The sequence below is a fragment of the Salvelinus alpinus genome, chromosome 2 (genome assembly GCF_045679555.1).
Source record: "Salvelinus alpinus chromosome 2, SLU_Salpinus.1, whole genome shotgun sequence".
Lineage (NCBI taxonomy): Eukaryota > Metazoa > Chordata > Actinopteri > Salmoniformes > Salmonidae > Salvelinus > Salvelinus alpinus.
This window is the reverse complement of record NC_092087.1, coordinates 53,360,655-53,381,878: the sequence shown is the minus strand read 5'-3', so window position 1 is coordinate 53,381,878 and position 21,224 is coordinate 53,360,655. Positions and strand designations below refer to the sequence as shown.

At 43.5% G+C, this 21,224-nt stretch overlaps 1 protein-coding gene across 3 annotated transcripts in view; it reads right to left on the bottom strand.

Moving 5' to 3' along the window:
* The window catches only part of LOC139564737 (pleckstrin homology domain-containing family G member 4B-like), a 57,062-nt gene that overhangs the window by 16,158 nt on the left and 19,680 nt on the right, over positions 1-21,224 (bottom strand). For all 3 annotated transcript variants that reach the window (XR_011672824.1, XM_071384515.1, XM_071384508.1), the window contains exons 2-15: positions 15,646-15,843; positions 13,312-14,875; positions 11,992-12,204; positions 11,720-11,843; positions 8,677-8,770; positions 7,975-8,061; positions 7,316-7,432; positions 7,040-7,138; positions 6,800-6,948; positions 6,158-6,296; positions 5,817-5,939; positions 4,714-4,911; positions 3,194-4,248; positions 540-789 (exon numbers count right to left, since the gene is read on the bottom strand). Coding sequence is in view for 2 of the 3 variants with exons in the window: in XM_071384515.1 (XP_071240616.1) it covers positions 540-789; positions 3,194-4,248; positions 4,714-4,911; positions 5,817-5,939; positions 6,158-6,296; positions 6,800-6,948; positions 7,040-7,138; positions 7,316-7,432; positions 7,975-8,061; positions 8,677-8,770; positions 11,720-11,843; positions 11,992-12,204; positions 13,312-14,875; positions 15,646-15,843 (4,410 nt within the window). In the remaining variant the exon portion in view is untranslated. The remainder of the gene's footprint in view (positions 1-539; positions 790-3,193; positions 4,249-4,713; positions 4,912-5,816; positions 5,940-6,157; positions 6,297-6,799; positions 6,949-7,039; positions 7,139-7,315; positions 7,433-7,974; positions 8,062-8,676; positions 8,771-11,719; positions 11,844-11,991; positions 12,205-13,311; positions 14,876-15,645; positions 15,844-21,224) is intronic.

The following is a 21,224-nucleotide window of genomic DNA, read 5'->3' as shown; positions in this document are numbered from 1 at the left end:
ACAGAAAATATCATTTTTTTCCGTATTTCTGGGAAAACAGGAAATGGGATTAAAATCTTAGGAAATTCCCAGGAACTCTGTCTAATCTCCAGTGTGCACATCTGGAATATTTTAGACAGTGGTAGACACTACCGGCTTGTTGATTGAACGAGATTTTAGTTGAACTGAATTGTGGCATGCGGTCCACATCACTTGTTGGTGACTGCAGATCACAGATAAGATACAAAAAAAGACTGAAACGTCTCTCACCCCAATAAGTTGTTGTTGATTGTTTGTATAAGAGCAGTTGGATTACAAGATACTGTTATACCAGTGTCACTTTCCTTTTAACTTCTCTGTGAAGTGATGGGGACACTACCCTGGAAAGGGTGCCGTCCTTCACTTAAATCATCATCATCACAGTTTTTGATCTTAAACTATAAAACAATTGTTGTAATAACAGTGGACTTATGAACAAAATAATGAAAGATATTTTTGAGTGAAATATCCCTTTAAGGTTAGTTATCAAACGGCTAAGGCACGTAACTATGGGAACCCACATGTCGTAGGAAGCTGCGTCCCACCCTGAAGGGCTCTCGGAGGCAGCCCTCCAGCTCTTTCAGGAAGTGGTGTCGATGGAAGTCATGGAGCTTCTCCAGGTTGCCGAAAATGCTCCCCCTCTGGCCCCTTAGGTCCTGAGGCACGTCAGGCCTCTCCAGCTCAGGGAAGTAGTGCTCTCGGACGTAACCTAGAGATCGTACATACTCCCTCTCAGTCAACAAGAGCTCCTCCATGATCCTCTGCAACTTCCTGTCCACACAAGAAACATGGAATAGGGATTTTTTTAAAGATTTATACAAAGCATTCGCAACATTATGAAACATACATGCTTCAAATATAGACCATATATTGTGTTCCCTACAGGTTATAGACAAGAAAAGAAGCTGTCCGTTCAGTCCTGCCTACCTACAGGTTATGGAAAATGTGCTCTTTTAGTATTTCACCAGTAAGTTTTCTCAAGGAGAACGCTTCCACTTCTCAGCCAAAGATAATAAAACAAAAACACTACATTAAATACTACAGTAATATCTGCAAAAACACTACAGTAATACTACATTATACCTCAATCAGCAAAAACACTACATTTATTACAGTATACACTACAGTTATTTTACTACTTCAGACCCCTTTTTCCACATTTTGTTACATTACAGCCTTATTCTAAAATATATTAAGTTAAATATTTTCCACATCAATCTACACACAATTCCCCATAATGACAAAGTGAAAACAGGTTTTTGGACATTTTTGCTAATTTATAAAAAAAGAAGAAAAAAAGAAATACCTTATTTATGTAACTATTCAGACCCTTTGCTATGAGACTCGAAATTGAGCTCAGGTGCATCCTATTTCCATTTATCATCCTTGAGATGTTTCTACAACTTGATTGGAGTTCACCTGTGATAAATTCAATTGATTGGACATGATTTGGAAAGGCCCACACCTGTCTATATAAGGTCCCACAGTTAACAGTGCATGTCAGAGCAAAGAACAAGCCATGAGGTCGAAGGAATTGTCCGTAAAGCTCCAAGACAGGATTGTGTTGAGACACACATCTAGGGAAGGGTACCAAAACATTTCTGCAGCATTGAAGGTCCCCAAGAACACAGTGGCCTCCATCATTCTTAAATGGAAGAAGTTTGGAACCACCAAGACTCTTTCTAGAATTGGTCGCCCGGCCAAACTGAGCAATTGGGGGAGAAGGGCGTTGGTCAGGGAGGAGATGGTCACTCTGACAGCGCTCCAGAGTTCCTCTGTGGAGATGGGAGAACCTTCCAGAAGGACAACCATTTCTGCAGCACTCTACCAATCAGGCCTTTATGGTAGATTGACCAAATTGAACCACTCCTCAGATAAAGGCACATGACAGTCCGCTTGGCGTTAGCCAAAAAAACAAGATTGAACTCTTTGGCCTGAATGCCAAGCGTCACATCTGGAGTAAATCTGGCACCATCCCCACGGTGAAGCATGGTGGTAGCAGCATCATGCTGTGGGTATGTATTTCAGCATCAGGGACTGGGAGACTAGTCAGAATCGGGGGGAAGATGACTGGAGCAAAGTACAGAGAGATCCTTGATGAAAACCTGCTCCAGAGCGATCAGGACCTCAGACTGGGGCGAAGGTTCACCTTCCAACAGGACAACGATCCTAAGCACACAGCCAAGGCAATGCAGAAGTGGCTTCGGGACAAGTCTCTGAATGTCCTTGAGTGGCCCAGCCAGAACATCTCTGGAGAGACCTGAAAATAGCTGTGCAGCGATGCTCCCCATCCAACCTGAAAGAGCTTGAGAGGATCTGCAGAGAAATGGGAGAAACTTCTCAAATACAGGTGCCAAGCTTGTAGCGTCATACCCAAGATGACTAGAGGCTGTAATCGCTGCAAAAAGTTGCTTCAACAAAGTACTGAGTAAAGGGTCTGAATACTTATGTAAATGTAATTTACATTTTTTATCTTTAATACATTTGCAAACATTTCTAAAAACCTGTTTTTGCTTTGGGTATTGTGTGTAAATTGATGAGGGGAAAAAAATATTTAATACATTTTAGAATAAGTCTGTAATCTAACAAAATGTGGAAAAAGTCAAGGGGTCTGAATACTTTCCGAATGCACTGTATATTATAGTTTACTGTAAATACTACAATATATTACAGTATAATACAGTACATACTACAGTGTTCACTGTAGTGTCTTTGGAGATTTTAGCCTGTAAAAACACTACAGTGAATACTATATTGTTTATACTATAGTATACTATAGTATTTTTTCATGTAGGTATATCCCAATAAAGTGTGACTGGTATACTTAGTGTAGTTATTGTCAAGGTTTCAGGCAAATAATCTTCATCTGAAATCTAACAAAGACCCAAAGAAAAACCATCTCTATGCTGCCCTTCTACTAACACTGCATGCTGTAAATGTCATTTGTCACTCAGTTGTTTATTTAAACTGCCAGTAAGCATGATATCAAGACTTGTTTCCCAGAACCATTTCAATAACAATGCTATTTTGTTTGTCTGAATTGCAGATTGTTAATAACTCTTGGGTGACTGTTGGCATGTTGGTTTTGTTGGAATTTCTGGAGAAACATTTGCATGTTATTTTGGGATTGCTTTTCTCATAGCTGTTGAGAAGGGGGAGGAGGTGCATCACTCACAGAACATTGTTGCCATTATCTTCAGCTTGTGTGTCGGCCAATGATGAGACCTTCTGGGTCCTGTCACCAGTCGGGTCACAGGGGTCAAGGAAGGACACTGAAGACACCTCTATGGGGTCACCATCTTCTCTGTCATCGTCCCTTTCCCCATTTGTCCTACAGCAGGAGTTGCAAGAGCAGAAACGTCCATTATGGGAGATATCATAAGGGTTTTGGAGGGACGGCAGGGCCACTACTGAGGGCTGACTATGGGAGTGTCTTGCCGACAAGGGGGAGGAGCCATACTTTGAGGACAGGGGAGAGCTGATACAGGAACCCTCACTCAGGGATCCCACCAAAGTGTCATGTTTCCATGGAAACGCCTCACACCCAGCAACCAGATCCCCCGTTTTGTCCGTCTCGCTGTGGTGCCTTCCTGGTCCACCTTCTCCATCTTGGGGCACCGCTGGTGTCAGTTCCCCCTCTATGCCTGGGGATTTGGCCAACCGGGATGCTTCTTTGGCTCCTTTGCTCCCTTTCAAGTCCTCTTTGAAAGGGAGGTTAAAACACGCAATGTTAGCGCTGTACCTAGCACGGCTGTCTCTGCTCTCCATCTGTTCCACGGAGGCCCTCCCTGAGTTATTTGCCATATCGTCCACCCCTGGAGGGGAGTTTGAGGCTTGGGTTAGGGAGCAAGGGGCCACAACCACCTCCTTGTCTTCCTCCTCTTTCTCCCTCTCCTTCCAAGTCTCCAACACCCTGTCTTTCACTTGAGCTCCCCCAGCTGTGAGCTGCTGCTGGTATTTGTTGGCTGCATTCCCCTGCTGCTGCAGCCTCTCCCCCAGCCGCTGGCTGACTTCCTGGCACTGGATCCAGGTGGCATTCCACAAATTCATCTCCCTAGAGCCTCTCACGCTGCAGGCTTTGGCTTTGATCTTCTGGAAGTGTCGGGACGAGAAGCAGTCACCCAATCTCTCCTCGTAGGTCTTAAGCATGCTTAGACAGGCTTTGGCAGGATAGCGCTCCGTCTCTAGCTGCTCAAGATATTGCCTGCATTCCTTGGCAAGGGCAGCAGCCTAGAGGGAACAGTACAGAGATCAGTGTTATTTCAGAAGTGATCGAGAAGTTAGAAGAGTTTTTATTTGTGTATATCTTGGATGGGGGAGTCAGGGTTCTGAGAAGATTGATGGCAATATTGATGACTGTTGTGGCTAGGGGTTAAAGAGGTGGCCTGTCCGTACATTGTAAAAATGTATCAATCCTTCCTTCAGTTCCTCAGTTCATACGTGATATGAGTTACAACAGACAACATGGTCGTGGTGGTCAAAGTATGGTTGGAGAAATGAAGCAGAGTTAAGGTCAATTTCATATCGACTCGAATTCGTTGACATTCCTCCGTAAAAGTCAGATGCATTTCTGGCAATTGGGAGGAATTTAAATGGAATTAAGAAGGTAAGGACTTAAGAAAGGAAGAGAAGGAATGGACTATTTTTCAGAGTATTTTGACAGGACCAGGGTCTTCCTCAACGTCCTCAACTAACCTCTTCACAGAAGCGGTAGACATGCGCCATGTTGTCAAGCTCGGTACGCCGTTGCTCAGCGCGCAACATAAAGTCGGCCATATTAGATTTGAACGTGTTCATCACAGTCCTAAAAACCTCAGTCTCGGGGTTGGAGTTGGTGGAATCCAGAATCTTCTCCACCTCCATCACCAGGGTCAAGGTCTTCTGTTTCTTCTCCTATGATGAATAACAAAATATGTCAACATGTCCACCACCATATTTTACAGTAGGGTTATTGTCTGCCCATGCACCCTTTTTTCAACGCTAAACCCACCACTGGTGTGCGTGGCCAAAGAACTCTATGTTCATGTCATCCTAGAAATGTAAATGCCTGGAGTTTGCTAAACGGCATTGGCACTAGGATTGTAATCGGTGCTATGGTCAAATTACATGAAAATAGAGCTCTATGGCTACACATACCAGTGATGGGTTTGGTGTCGAAATAAGGATGCATAAACAGGAAAGAACCTCATACCCAATTTTTTTATGTAATTGGTCTCTTTTGCTTCCGTTGGTCCTTGGACCTTGTTAAGGTCAACGACATCATGAACTTTACCCAGTACCAGGACATTTTAGCCAAAAACCTGGTTGCCTCTGTCAGGAGGCTAAAACTTGGCTGCAAGTGGAACTTCCAGCAACCCCAAGCACACATAAAAATCACCAAAGAAATTGTTAATTTAACACAAAATCAACATTTCGCATGTCTCCGGACTTGAAACCCATTGAAAACCTGTGGTTTGAATTGAAAAGTGCAGATCAAAGATATCAAGGATCTGGAGGGCTTTGGTATGGAAGAATGGTCTAATATCCCTAATGTGTTCTCCAATATTATAAAACCATTTACAAAAAGGCTCAGTGCCGTTATCCTCACAATGTGAGGTATTGAAAGGCATTGAAAACAGGGGTGCCAATCATTTTTACCCCCATTTTTTGGAGAAAAATAATATTACTTGTTGAACAAAATCTCTTTATCTGAGCAATTGTATTAAAAAATAATATAATTTCACCATTAATCTTAGCATACAATATAGCTCAGTATTTGTATTATTTACTTTAAAGTCTAACCCCCAATCCAACTGTACCTTGGCCTGAGTGAGGACGGTGTCAAAGCGCTGAAGGGCTTGGTTCACACTCTCCAGTGTGTCCTCAGTGGAGTTGGAGAACACCAGCCATTGCTCTCCTTCTGTATCAAACCATGCCTTGGCCTACAAGGTACAAATTCAGATATGGAATTATACATCATAAGGCATACGAACAGACCCGGGTGAAAAGAGTATTCGTTTTCTTTCGATAATGTTAGGTGTGCTTGATTTAGTAAGAGCAAGCAGGCACAGTTCCTTTGTGACAAGGAAGAAAGTATGTACAACACAAGATACAGTACTTCTAGCTGAATGTTCTCTAAGGTTAGAACCTCCTGACCTACCGTATTAAGATTTGACTCCGCCTCCCTGAGTTTGAGCAGGAAGTCCAGATGCTGTAGTGATTCATTGGACTTCATCACCAGGGTGTGAACATTCTCCTCCACCTGGTTATATAGGACCGTCACCGACTCCAAGGCATCCCTGTAATGAGAGGTGGACGTTATCAAACATTCACTCCAGTCCTTACCTCTCCAACTTGATAGATTATGTGTGGTCAGTGGTGTTCTGGCAGAAAAAAGGCTGCCTTGGTATTACCTAGATCCCTCAAACTCAACTCTGGACCTTGGGGCCAGTTCCACTGCATTGTTTATTGTTCCCCTCTAATCAGGGACTGATTTAGACCTGTGACACCAGGTGTGTGCAATTAATTATCAGGTACAACAGAAAACCAGCAGGCTCCGGACCTCGTAGGGTAAGAATTGAGTAGCCCTGACATAGATGGTTGCTACCATAGAGATGGATAGAGGGCTCACTTGCCAAGAAGCCTGTTTTAGAATGGGCAATGCAATGGAGGGCAAGTAGTCGACTGGGTAGGTGGGACATAGAAGCGATCAATGGCAAAGATAGGTGTGCCCTCTTTCCATCTCTAAGGGTGCTACACACAGTTAATCACAACCATTTATGAATTAGATTAATAACAGTACCTGTAGTCGTCGGACTTGGTAAATCGAAACTCCTCCCTCCTCATTCTGGTCAGAATGGCTCCACCTTCTCTCTGTAAAGGGACCAATCGGGCATCCTGCAGCACCTCTTTCATTGAGGTCTTCTGATCTTGAATAGATAGCTGAACATCCTGAACAAAAAACAACGCAATGTAAAAAAAAAAAAATCATCTTAGAAAAAATAACGCTATAGACTTTTAATTTATAATTGTAATGAGCTACCTGGGCGGTGTCCGTTTTGAGATTACCATCAATTTTCTTGATTGCTCTATGTAGTAAATGGGCTGCCCCTTGCAGGTCCGACACAAAGGAAACCAGTTTCTGAAACACAGGAAAAAGATTTTAGGATCCAGACTCATACCAAAACAACGCCGATACAATAGATTTGGTGGATTGATGCTTCAGAATAGCAAAGACAACAGCCACACGAGTGCGAACAAGTTCACCTCCAAACCGATTTCTTGCCCACTAAAGCCATTTATAAATATTATACTGTACCTGGTGAAACTGCAGCCAATCAGTGTGGCTGTAGGGAAAGTTCCCACCTAGGTCAGAGGTCAGCTGTTGTCCCTCCACCATCTTGTGCAGGGCCTTCAGAGAGGTCACCACTTCCATCTGATTGACAGGAGGCATTTTTATTATTTTACCTTTATTTAACTAGGCAAGTCAGTTAAGAACAAATTCTTATTTTGAACGACGGCCTAGGAACAGTGGGTTAACTGCCTTGTTCAGAGGCAGAACGACAGATTTTTAGGGCAATAGGGCTATATTCTGTATACCAACCCTACCTTGTCACAACACAACAGATTGGCTGAAACTCATTAAGAAGAAAATAAATTCCTCAAATTAAATTTAACAAGGCACACCTGTTAATTGAAATGCATTCCAGGTGACTACCTCATAAACCTGGTTGACAGAATGACAAGAGTGTGCAAAGCTGTCATCAAGGCAAAGGGTGGCTACTTTGAAGAATCTCAAATATAAAATATATTTTGATTTAACACTTTTTTGGTTACTACATGATTCCATATGTGTTATTTCAAAGTGTTGATGTCTTCACTATTATTCTACAATGTAGAAAATAGTCAAAATAAGAAAAACCTTGGAATGAGTAGGTGTGTCCAAACTTTTGACCGGTACTGTATGTGCTTTCTGACCTGTAGCCCAGGGTGTCTTTCAGGGCGAGGGCTTGTGTCTTTATCCACCAGTATCAGCACACTATGGACTGCATTCAGGGCTTGTTCCTTTGGGGCCGACCAATAAGGAAACATGTCAGGACAAGGCATCATGCAAGGTCATCATAATGTGTTCTTCACTCTAGGGATTCACATGTGTATGTGTCCCCAAGATGTGTTTAAATGGTCGGTAAATATCCATGATAGAAAATGATAGATCATTGTCAATGACACAATTGACTACTCTGCAGTGGACAGAAATCCCTATGAATTCATAAAGGATACATTTAGTGAAGTCAGTCATGTACAGCAACCAATATCTCCTTGTGGACTTCCCAGGACACAGCAATCCCCAAACTATCATGAACTGCAGCAACGATGCTTTACTTTACTCAGAACAATAGCTTGTGTTGTATGGCTCTGTTGTATGACCTGTTGTCATCTATGCCATGTTGTCTTTGTTGATAGTCTTTTTTACCTCAGTGCTTGAGAACGCAAGCAAAATCTTGCAAAAGCCAATAATGTGAACTAAACTGATCTGAACTGCGTGACCTTCCACCATATTGCATTTGAACGGTGAGTAACTAGATACACCACAATCAGCTCTCTATCTCCGAATCTAAATAGGTGGATTATAGTTTCATAGTTGACTTATTGTGATGTGATGACTCATATTTTCCTAACCTGAACCATCATTAAGGCTTTGTAGAAGAGGGAGGGAGGGTGCATCTTTCTGGCATTAATCACCACTGTCATTCCCAGGTCCCGGACCTCTTTTCTAGAAAAGAAAAAACAGGGAAGCATGTTGGGGCACATTTTAAAAGTTGTTCACACTGTCCTGGAATTCTCACAATCAGATCGATAGTGTTATTTGAGCGGTTTTAGTGGTTTCACCTCTTCTCGCCCACTGACTGTGTCTGTCCGTCTCACGCACGCACATGCACCACATGAACACACCGTCCCCCCCACACACACGCGCCTCACCGTAATTGCTCCATCTTAGGTTACCAGTTGGGTCTGTCTGTTCTTTAAAAACCTGCATACCAGACAGTTGGCAGTCAGCCAATGGCCTGCGGGCTATAGTGTTGTCATTGTGGTTTGTCAGGACGAGATGCCTCATAAAAGGTTAAATGAGGAACATTCCGGGGACGACATTAAAGGGCCAATCTGTTTTAACGAGACAGCCGTCACCTTGAATTTCAATGTGTGTCCATTAAAGCTGTGTAAAGAGATTAGATTGTAAAATGTGTATCATGAGGACATTTGGCTTTTAAACAGCTCCGGCTGCGAGACCAGTGTCAGCTGGGGGTAAAGCTATAGGGTTAACTGAGAACACAGTGGATGACATGTCTTTATTTGTTCATCAGTTTTAGAAGTGGGAGACTATGGCCCTGTTCAAATACTTTACAACTATATATTTTCCTTCCTTCCTTCCTTCCTTCCTTCCTTCCTTCCTTCCTTCCTTCCTTCCTTCCTTCCTTCCTTCCTTCCTTCCTTCCTTCCTTCCTTCCTTCCTTCCTTCCTTCCATTGGAGTAATCACTGATAAGTTCAAGGAAGGGTGGAAGGAAGGATGCATTATCAAAGTATTCGAAAAGGGCATAGTAGGGTTGCGTGAGACATAAGATTGGTGGTATTTCACTGCCCTCCTGTGGTGAAAAGATATAGCCACAAATCCATGTCAAATGTTTTGACAGCATCCATTAAAAAAGTGATTAGAGGGTTACCTTAATGACTTCCAAACATTGTAGAATATTTACTTCCATTTCATAGTGTGTTCTTAATATGTATTACAAGGACACACAAAAAAATGCATGAATCACATTTATAGTAAGGTAAGAGTGGACAGAACAGGGCCCGGTTTCCCGATAGCGATGGAATTTAGGCTTATGAGAGTTTTAATGATGCATCATCCCTACAATGTCCGAATATGTAACGTGTTTCCCAAAACTCCACAATGAAAGAATGTTTGCTATATGCGTTGTGGATACTGATATCATCCAAACAACAGCATTGCTGCTCTCGGATCAGATTTCTCCAATCAAATCTTACCTTAACATTAGAATTATTCCACAATACTGACGACGGATCAGCTCCTAGAGGAATATAATCCCCCAGGCTTATATCGCTGCAACTATTGAGGAAGCTTATTCTAATGCTTAACCAATAATAATGCATTAAATCACAGATTTTGCACATCATTGCAGACATGTTGTTACACATCATGAAATATACTGAACAAAAATGTGAATGCAACATGTAAAATGTTGGTCCCATTTTTCATGAGCTGAAATAAAAGATCCAGAATTTTCCATACGCACAAAAAGCTTATTTACATCCTTGTTATTGAGCATTTCTCCTTTGCCAAGATAATATCAAGAAATTGATTAAACAGCATGATCATTACACATGTGCACCTTGTGCTGGGGACAATAAATGGCCACTCTAAAATGTGCAGTTTTGTCACAAAACACAATGCCACAGATGTCTCAAGTTTTGAGGCAGCGTGCAATTGGCATGCCGACTGCAGGAATGTCCACCAGAGCTGTTGCCAGATAATTTAATGTTAATTTCTCTACCATTCTCCACTGTCTTCGATGGCCACTGGCATGCTGGAGAAGTGTGCTCTTCACAGATGAATCCCGGTTTCAACTCTACTGGGCAGATGACAGACAGCATGTATGGCATTGTAGGGGCGAGTGGTTTGCTGATGTCAACGTTGTGAACAGAGTGCCCCAATGGTGATGGTGGAAATATGGTATGGGCAGGCATCAGCTATAGACAACGAACACAATTGCATTTTATCAATGGTAATTTGAATGCGCTAGAGATACCGTGACGAGATCCTGAGGCCCATTGTTGTGCCATTCATCTGCCGCCATCACCTCATGTTTCAGCATGATAATGCATGGCCCCATGTCGCAAGGATCTGTACATAATTCCTGGAAGCTGAAAATGTCCCAGTTCTTCCATGGCCTGAATACTCAATAGACATGTAACCTATTGAGCATGTTTGGGATGCTCTGGATCAATGTGTACGACAGGGTGTGGGAAGCAAGTGGGACAACATTCCACAGGCCACAATCAACAGCCTGATCAACTCTATGCGAAGGAGATGTCACACTGCATGAGGCAAATGGTGGTCACACCAGATACTGACTGGTTTTCTGATCCATGCCCCTACCTTTTTTTAAAGGTATCTGTGACCAACAGATACATATCTGTATTCCCAGTCATGTGAAATCCATAGAGTAGGACCTAATTAATTTATTTCAGTTGACTGATTTCCTGTCTTCCGCATTTAACCCAACCCCTCTGAATTAGGGAGGTGTGAAGGGGTGCCTTAATCGACATCCACGTCTTCGGCGTCCGGGGAACAGTGAACTGTAACTCAGTAAAATCTTTGAAATTGTTGAATGTTGCGTTTATATTTTTGATCAGTGTGAACTGAGTCAAAAATAACAGACAGTGCAGCCTACAATTTGCAAAACAGAACTGTAGGCTATTAATGCAGTCATTTCGGTTTTCATTCAATTTCTGTTTTAATCCTTTGCTTGTTTGAAACAGTTGCAAAGACATTGGCAACTTTGTATTGATAGTCAACTTTAGTAACATTGCTTTTGGGAAACTGGGCCCAAACCAGTTGATCACCTACACCCTATACAAAATCACATACAATAAACTCCCTTGAACTATCACCGAAGATGTTTAGTGATTGATTGGTATTACCTGGGGATGGAGTGGAGGTAAAGTAGCACTTTACACACCTCCTGGGCAGACAGCAGAGGAGACATCCAGGCCTGCCTGTTCCCATGGACCTCCAGCACGGCCCTGCCCACCCTGTCTCTGCTACCTGGGGGTGGAGGGGACAGTAGAGGGTGTCGTGGAGAGGTTGGACAAAGAAAAGTGTGGACCAGGGGCGTATTCATAAGGGAACACAGTAGCTACATGTGTGTTTCTTATTGGACAACACTGGATGGCATGCAGAACAAACACAATACCTGGTAGACTGACGAAGCCCAGGTGAAGTAGCCCACTGATACTTCTGAAGATGGAGTCTTGGGAGGGAGGATATGGAGGAGCTCTGTGTATGGGGGAGGGGGGTGGGATTGGGGGCGCTGAGGGCTTGGTCTTTGGACTCTGGAGTTTGGTGTCAGGTCCGATGGAGGGTGCAGTAGCCTGCGTTTCAACTTTGCCAGGCGAGGGATCTTGAGCTAAAAAAAAAATGACGGATACTTTTGACCAACCGGGAAGGCGAACGTGTTCACGTCATTTAGTGCATCTTCTCTACTAGGTATCTGATTTTTCTCTGTGTGTGTCATTTTAATCAACGTAATCCGTGTTGTTCAAGACTGTGCTTAGACTTCTGTTCTAGCCTAACACCAACACATCGCATCCAACTAAACACCTAATCATCACATACTGTATTTTAGTGCTGGGCTAAAACAAAAGCCTGCACACAGTCTTGAACAATACTGATTAAGTTGATTAAAATGATAAACACAGAAGGAGACATCAGTGACGCATTAATAGATTTCTCACTAACCAGGGTTGAAGAACAACGCTCTACTGTAAAGTCTTCCTGGTCAAGATTTGACCTTTTAGCACTGGGAGCATTTATTTTTTGGACATAGATCTCAATGGCTGTCTTTCATACAAACCTTAACCTTACGTGCCACAGTTGCACTATGTAAACCCTTTAAACATTGCACATGCTGTCTCCCTGTAACCAAACACTGCCAGGCTGTTAAGCATGGCTTTGATTTCTAGCATCCTAATTGGCTTCTTCTAGAGCCAACAAAGGCTCGTCTGTGTTCCCTCTCCCTCACCAGTCCAATAGTCTTGAGTCCTCGGAGGGCCCTTGTGAGGGTGTAGGGAGGAAGGGTTTAATAGGGAATGGGGACAGTCCCCTCTCTTTCTTCCCTAGCTCCCTGCTAGACCTCTGAGTGCCCTTGCGAGTCCTCGTGTGAGGGTGTAGGGAACGGGAACAGTGCCTTCTCCTCCCTCACCCCCTGTCTCTCTCCATAAAAGGAATGTCATGTTTACTACCATAGCCAATGGCCACTGGCCTAAGGGCCCCCCTTCGACACAGCACACTCCCTTCAGCAAAAGGGGGCCGAGGTTGAGTTTAAATTAATTGGTGTACACAGAGATGGTTTCAGTGTCCCTTTGAAACATGCACTATTTATGAAGCAAGACAGTAAGCTGGATGGGGTACAACAATACCAGTCTATGTTGCAATGTTGTTGCAATATCAAAGGCATCACTGTATGGTTCAGGTCAGCACAAAAGTGTGTAAAGGGAACAGTAGTCCCTCTTACCATTCTTTGCAGACTGCCGCCTCTCCAGCTTGGGGGACACCAGGACGAAGGCATTGATTTTCTTACACTTCACCACCTGGACACAGACGGGGGTCATCTCTGGACAGATGTCACTGTGACTCCTGTTGTTCAGTTTATGGACCAGAGGACTTCCTCTGGCAGTCTCGGACACAGTGGAGAGTGCCCTGGGCTTGGCCTTGTGTTTACCAATGGTTTTCACTGCCTCCGGGTTCCAAACTGGCTTGGAGGTGAAGTCACAGTCAAAGGCATCAACCACGCCCTGGTGATGGCCCACCGGAGGTAACATTAGCATTGAGTCAGGTCCTGTTTGATGGGCTTTGTGGTTTGTTTGAAGTTCCTGATTATGGGGTTCCACTTGGCAGAGTTTATGAATGACTTGAGGTTCTTTAGTATGTTTTCCTGGTTTGTGAGTTATGGCAGGTTTGATAGATTTGTGTGGTATGTGATTTAGGTTTGGGGATTCCTTAGCAAAGTGCCCATGTTGGTGTGGCTCGTGACCTACAATAGGCTCCTTATAGTGGTTACAGCACTCCCAGTGACCTCCGCAGGGGCCGGACTCCTCCAGAGCAGCTAGCAGTCCTACGCTCCCCCTCTCAAAGGGAACTGGGTTGCGCAGGGCTGCTAGGTAAGAGTCCCTGTACCTGCACTTTAGTTCATGCCCACTAGGCTCCTGCCCTAGCCTCCTCTGGCTGCATGGTGTGCAAGGCTCCTCTGAAAACCTGAGGGTGCACCCACAGGGGGTGCTGCTCCCAAGTGGTATAGGAGGAGGGGGCCTGACCGGTTTGAACAAAGGGGGAGGATTTGAAGGTTTGGGAGTCCTACTGTGTCCCGCAGGAGACTCTTTCTCCTTGGAGAACTCCACTAAATCCACATAGTCACCTTCAATCTCGCAGTAGTTCCAGCTGGTGTCCCAGGTGTTGGGCGACACCCAGCCCACAGGCTTGACTAGTGGTTTGGCATGCGGTTTGGTGACAGATTTCTCATGGTCACCCTTGATTAGTTTCGAGGTACCGTCCATGAGTCGCAAGGACACAGATATCCCGTCCCTGGCAGGAAGGATCATGGTCTCCAGAGAAAGGGCGGAAGCGGTAGAGTCTGAAGAGGATGGAATCTGCAACTGCCGTGACTCAAACGGAACGTCCCGGATAACACTTGATGTATTCATGGTCTTGTGCTTGACCAGAAACTCGGGGATTGCCACTTGCGCCCAGGGCACCTTCATCACTCCCTGGTCAGTGGAAAGCAGGCAGTGGGACAGCAGGGTGCCATGGCGTCCGTCGTTCACCTCCTTCAGCCAATCAAGGGTAAAGATATAGGGGTAAGTGGTGTCGGGGATGGGGGTCTCCTCCACCTCGTGGCAGCCCTCCTCCAGGAGACTCTTGAGGACAATGCGGGCAGCCTGTTCGCCAAAGGGCTCCACCTGCAGGTAGAAGTCTCCGGGGCGCAGCAGGAGAGGGTTGAGGGGGGCCAGCTGGATCACGGTCCTGTCACGGAGGCACAGGGGCCAGCCCTCACAACGGAACAGCACATCCGAGTATGCAGCCTGGGGAGAGGGAGGGAGAGATTGGAGAGGGGGTGAGTTGCATGGATTTATGATCCCTTACGTCAGAGTTTCTCATCGTCAGTACCGCAGTAGGATGGCACTTTTTTGTTCCAGCCCAGCACCAGCTCAACTGATCTCAACCAATCATCAACTCCCTTGATGAGTTTAATCAGGTGGGTTAATGCTGGACTAGAAGAAAAAAGACTAAATGATCCAACATTTAAATTCCCGTGGTTCCCACTAGGGGTGTTCTTCAGCTACGTATTATGTGACATGAGAAGACTATAATCCAAAACAAATCAGGCTTACTTTTACTTTAAATTGCATTTTACAGACTGGAATGCATTGAGGGAAGGATGAATAACTCAAATTCCTCTTCATATGTCCACTGCTGAGCTGTGGTTATGAAAAACTGAACCCCAGATTCTGGCCTAACCCCAACTTTTCCTGAGCCTCAAACAAACACAAATGGAATCCTAGACTGTGTTTTCTCTTTTCTATTGAACACTTGGAGGAGAAACAATCAAATGTGATCCTTTGCTGAGCGATGTCAGCTCAGTTGCATGTCTGGCTAGGATCCACAGAAAATGCATAAAGCATAAACAACAGCTTGGATATATCCCGCGACAGACAAGTAAACCTTTTGTTGATGTCTATTTTTCAATACAGTTAGATCCACAATGTGAACCTCTGCGGTTTCACTGTTACTGAACTCAAGTTGCTCCATCTATTCTGTGTGTGCGTATGCGTGAGTGCTTCTGTGTACTCACACACGCCGCCTGCTGCACACTCTCCAAGAGGTGTTTGGACGGGATGAGGAAGTCCAGCAAGCAGTGCAGTGCGTCACCGTGGAAGCGCTCCTCGATGGTCCTAAACAGCTGACTGAGGACGGTGGGCGCTGTGACCTCAAAGGGCGGGAACAGAGCCGACAGGGCACTCTGGATGGACGAGTCCAGGGATTCTGGGTTCTGAGGGACGGGGTGGAAGAGATATTTTTGTTTCAAGTCACCTCCCACATCAACTAACACGTTCACACAAGTCCCTTTTTATTTAATTTCACTTTCATATAAGATAGGAGAGCATGAACAAAGAGTGAATGATAATGTAATTGCAGCAATTGGAATGCAAGTATGTTTGCCAGAGTGCAAATCCCCAAATATGAGCGTGTGTGTGTGTGTGTGTGTGTGTGTGTGTGTGTGTGTGTGTGTGTGTGTGTGTGTGTGTGTGTGTGTGTGTGTGTGTGTGTGTGTGGTGTGTGTGTGTGTGTGTGTGTGTGTGTGTGAGTAGCTTCAGAGGTCAGTGTCAATTTTCACTTCCCCTGGTGTTGACAGCACCACTTTGTTTGAAGAAAGCCGCAGAACATAACCGCAGAACGTCCAACACACGGTAAATGTCAAGCCACAGGACAGCTATTTTTCTTGGCCTTTACCCCTATACTGGGCCCTTTGGAATGACTCTAAGCAAATCACTTTAGCATCTGCAACCAACAAATGTTGAACTTTGAAGTATTGTACGGTAGTGGAGGTTCCTCAGAGGAGGAAAGGGAGGACCGATTTTTTTTCTGAAAAATGATACAAATGTATCCTCTTTAGATAAAACTATACTAAATATATTCACGTCACCAAATACCTGATTAAAACACATTGTTTTGCAATGAAGGTCTACAGTAGTCTCAACAACAAACTAGGCCAGCACCATGGTGTAGCCGGAAGACAGCTATTTTCTGTCCTCCTCTGGCTACATTGACTTCAATACAAAACCTAGGATGCTTGTGCTCCTCACCCCCTCAATAATGACAACTTCCGGAGGATGTCCTCCAACCAATCAAAGCTTTTGCAGTAGGAACTAACTTGTTGTCCATCCAATCAAAGGATCAGAGAAGGAACCTAATACTACACATGTGTGACGCAGTGCCTTTTCTCACACGGCAAATGGAGAAACCACAGACATCAGCAGTCACTAGCAGTGGTCAGTTATCATCAGGTATGTGGACGATCAGGGATTTATTCAGGAACGTTTTTTTGGGGGCTACTTTGATGTGTCAAAGATGTGCAGTCTGTGTTTGACTTAGTGAAATCTGAGATGTCAGAGTTTAAGTTCACGGAGAAACTTGTTGTCCAAACCTATGATGGTGCTTCAGTAAATGGCTTCTGACTTAAATGGCCACCGTTGTGCATTGCTATGCATTCTCAAAGATGAGGTTTTCTTTGTGACACTTGGCGGCTTCACCAGTTTTTGGGGGGGAAGTCGACCAAGAGGGTGATGTTGCTTGAACAGGCTGGACATGCATGCTTGACAAAAAACGCATTGGAATTTCACTTCTAGAATTGGCAACACTGTTGCGAAAAATTGTGAGCAAACTGAAGGTCCCCTTCACCCTATTATAGAGCACCCTACCATGGATGATGATACTGTGTCATGTGCAGATGAGTTCAAGGCAAAGCTGGAAGAATTTCTGACTTTTGATGAAATATTTATTCAGCGACATATATGAGAAGGCAGCAAGCATGACAGAGGATCCAGAGATCATGCACAGAGGGAAAGCATCGGCAGGGCACTCAGGATGAGGTACTCCTACAATGCACTGTATGACTCAATTCACGATAACATCAAGTCTCAGACAGCACAGAGGTACAAAAGCTTGGACACCATGCGATTCCTGGAGTTGTTAGACGGTAGTACATTTTATTAATTCAAGAGAGAGTTCCCAGATGATGCTTTGACAAGCCTATCACAGACCTTTTGACATTTTTTTTTCATGTCTGACAACAGAGCTGCAAGTGTTTTACTGTGATGGGGAGATTCGAGGGAGATTCAAGCCCCTGGTCCTCTGCCCTCCTGGCCCACCCAAGGCCCTCTGAACAACTGAAGCCCTGATCCTCTGCTTCTCCCCTCCTACATGTGTAACTCAATGTATCTGCTATTTGTATTTGACCGCTCCACTCCCAGTGTCATGTGCCCTCTCATCCACTGGCGCAATGAATGTTTCCTTTCCAAGCACTGTGAGTAGCCCAGTCAATTTTCTCTCAATACTGCATGTAGAGTCAGTCACATACACAATCACATTATTACACATCAAGATCATTTTACGCCTTGCTTGGACTAACTCGTTCTTAGCTATTTTGTCTAACTGTGTTGTGTCATTGTTTTTTGTCTTCCCAGTCAAATCCTGTAAACGCTCAGTGGAAGAGTTGAGCTCTTCTCAAACGCCATCCATCCACGATGAGCCTGTCCAGCACTGAAGCCAAGCCTCTGAACACATCAACCCCTGTTCAGCACTGAAGCCTCTGAACACCTCAACCCCTGTTCAGCACTGAAGCCTCTGAACACCTCAACCCCTGTTCAGCACTGAAGCCTCTGAACACATCAACCCCTGTTCAGCACTGAAGCCTCTGAACACCTCAACCCCTGTCCTGCGCTGAAGTCTAGCCTCTGAACACCTCAACCCCTGTTCAGCACTGAAGCCTCTGAACACCTCAACCCCTGTCCTGCACTGAAGTCAAGCCTCTGAACACCTCAACTCATGTCTCATACCTCATTCAATCACTGCGTAAGTAGCCCTCTCATGTTTGGATAAATACCATAGTCGACCAGTAACTTGAAAAGATCTTGAAAGATGGGACAATCTCAACTTTTTCCACAAATATTGTTCTTAATAACAACAACATTTGAAGTATATACTGTATTTTGATAGACCAACGTATCAGCTATCAAACCATGTAAAGGAACAACCTCCAAATGTTTTATTATTATTTCATAAAACGCGACTAACTGGATTCATGTAAAATCCATCAGACACCATAAAAGGGATTTAATTCTTACATTTTATGTCCAACAAGTGTAAATGCCTTGATTGTTTGATTCTAACATGAGATTACTCAAATATGTAATAACAATATCCAAACCTTTTGGGGTTTTATTTTATACCGCTATATCATGCTCCAGGGCTAATTCCGTTAGCATTTTGGCATGTTTTTCTAGATTCAGAACATAAAACAACATTTATAAAGCAAAGATTATCCCTTAGACCAGCACAGCAAATATGTCAATAGTTTAAGCATATATAATGCTGCAGAACAGTGATTAAAATATATTTTTTAATATTTACAAGTAAATCGATCCTTTGGGGGTTAGCCATCAGTGACGGAGTTGACATGCCACTGATGAAGTTGACAACAAATACTGAAAACAGACATATTTTTGTCTCTAAAAAGAAAAGTTCAATACTAACATTTGTATAATATTGAAAATTATTCATAATAGTAATAAATATATATCTAAATAATCATTCTATCAGATCAGGAACCCTGACGGAGTTGACGTTAGACAAAAATCTGACGAAGTTGATGTTTTACGGAGCTACAAAGTAGCAATTTAGTTTTCCCCTCAGTTGCTTTATGACTCTAAAGCCTATTTAAAATAAACCTATTTGAACCAAAATTAATATCCTTTCTTAATCTATCAGGGCGATGGAGTTGACAGTTTATGATTGTGACCATGGTGATTTCAATATTGTTTGTTTAAATCTATCAAAAGGAGAGAACTTTACAGACCATGAGTGGTCTTGTTGCACTACATGCAATGAGGACATGAATAAGGGGTCCTTATGGTATAGCTGTCCCTGCTCATTCCTGATTCATTCAGGATTTTAGACAAATCTGATGGAGTTGACCAATTTTTTTTAGGAATCACAGTTTTGAGATAAATATTATTTAAAGTTAGAATCTACCATCCTCCTCAATTTTTCAAGTCACCAGCCTCCACTGCTGTGCAGTGAACCGTACAGATGTAATTTTGGGGGCTTTGTAGCTTTTAGTTGTGTCTTCATGTTCAGCATAGGCATCCACATCATACAAAAGTGTTTTGAATGTTGCAAAGGAGGAACAAATGTCCTCAAAACCAAAACATTCCTCTAAAATGTAAACGTATCAGTCTATATCTTCATTCTTAGTTCAAGAGGGAAATAGAAAACAGACATTTGGAAAGATCAAGGTTTCTGTTTGAGTAGTGAAATAAACTAATCAGAAAGCCTTCGCCATGCTCTGGATATGCTTAGCTCTGTCCTCTGTGAGCGTTTCATGTACTTCCAAGATACACCTCATTTGAGTTGGTATACTTCAAGCTGGGGAAGGGTGAGGTTCTGATCAGATTCAAGCGGACAAGTATGAGCGAGAGAAAGAAGAAATGTACGGTCTCCATCACAAGTCCCCGTAGAAAGAAGGCTGTATAAAAGTACACCATTGTGCGCTTAAGTCATGCATGATGGTAGTGTTTACTACATATATGCTAGGCTACACATGTCTGTTTCAGATAGTCATGGCAATAGGAACTAAGAACAAGGCCACATCTGTGGTTATGCCCCGGTTTCTGCTACTTCGACCAGCTGTGGAGAATAGTACAAACAAAACACACGGAAGCAATTGGGGAAGAGGTTTAAAAGGATGTAAGATGCAAAATCAAAAGTCCAACGGGTCGTTCCATGAAATGAGTGCCCTTTGTGTCCCTTTGATATTTTATATAGAAATTGTGCACCAATATTACATTTTAAAAGCCTGTTATATTCAATGAAGTGCAGTTTAATAACTGAGTGGTTCAAGTATAACATGTAAACCATGGGTCCCCACGGATAGACAGGCTAGAAATGTTTAAAAAGTATTTTGTGAACATCTTTAAAACATTACATTCAATTGCCCTAACCTGTTGTACCCAATGTTTATAAACAACGCATATGTAAACAAACAGCATATAGCCTCAAAACATGGTTAAAACAATAATTTTGATATCATCGATGATCAGTCCTTGCATCCATAGCTTTGTCTATGAATGTGAGAGTGGTAACATTTATCCAGACCCATCCCTCAGCTTTTTATCGAAACAGGGGCGGGGTGTTTTTCCCTTTTTCATACTACACTGAACAAAAATATAAACGCAACATGCAACAATTTCAAAGATTTTACTGAGTCACAGTTCATATAAAGAAATCCGTAGATTGGAAAAAATTCATTAGGTTCTAATCAATGGATTTCACATGACTGGGAATACATATATGCATCTGTTGGTCATGATGAATGGCACGACAATGGGCCTCGGGATCTCATCACGGTATCTCTGTGCGTTCAAATTGCCATTCGATAAAATGCAATTGTGTTTCTTGTCCGTAGTTTATGCCTACCCATACCATAACCCCACCGCCACCATGGAACGCTCCGTTCACAACGTTGACATCAGCAAACCACTCGCCCACACGACGCCATACACGTGGTCTGCGGTTGTGAAGCCGGTTGGACGTACTGCCAAAAGCTCTGGTGGACAAACCTGCAGACGGCATGCCAATTGCACGCTCGTGAAA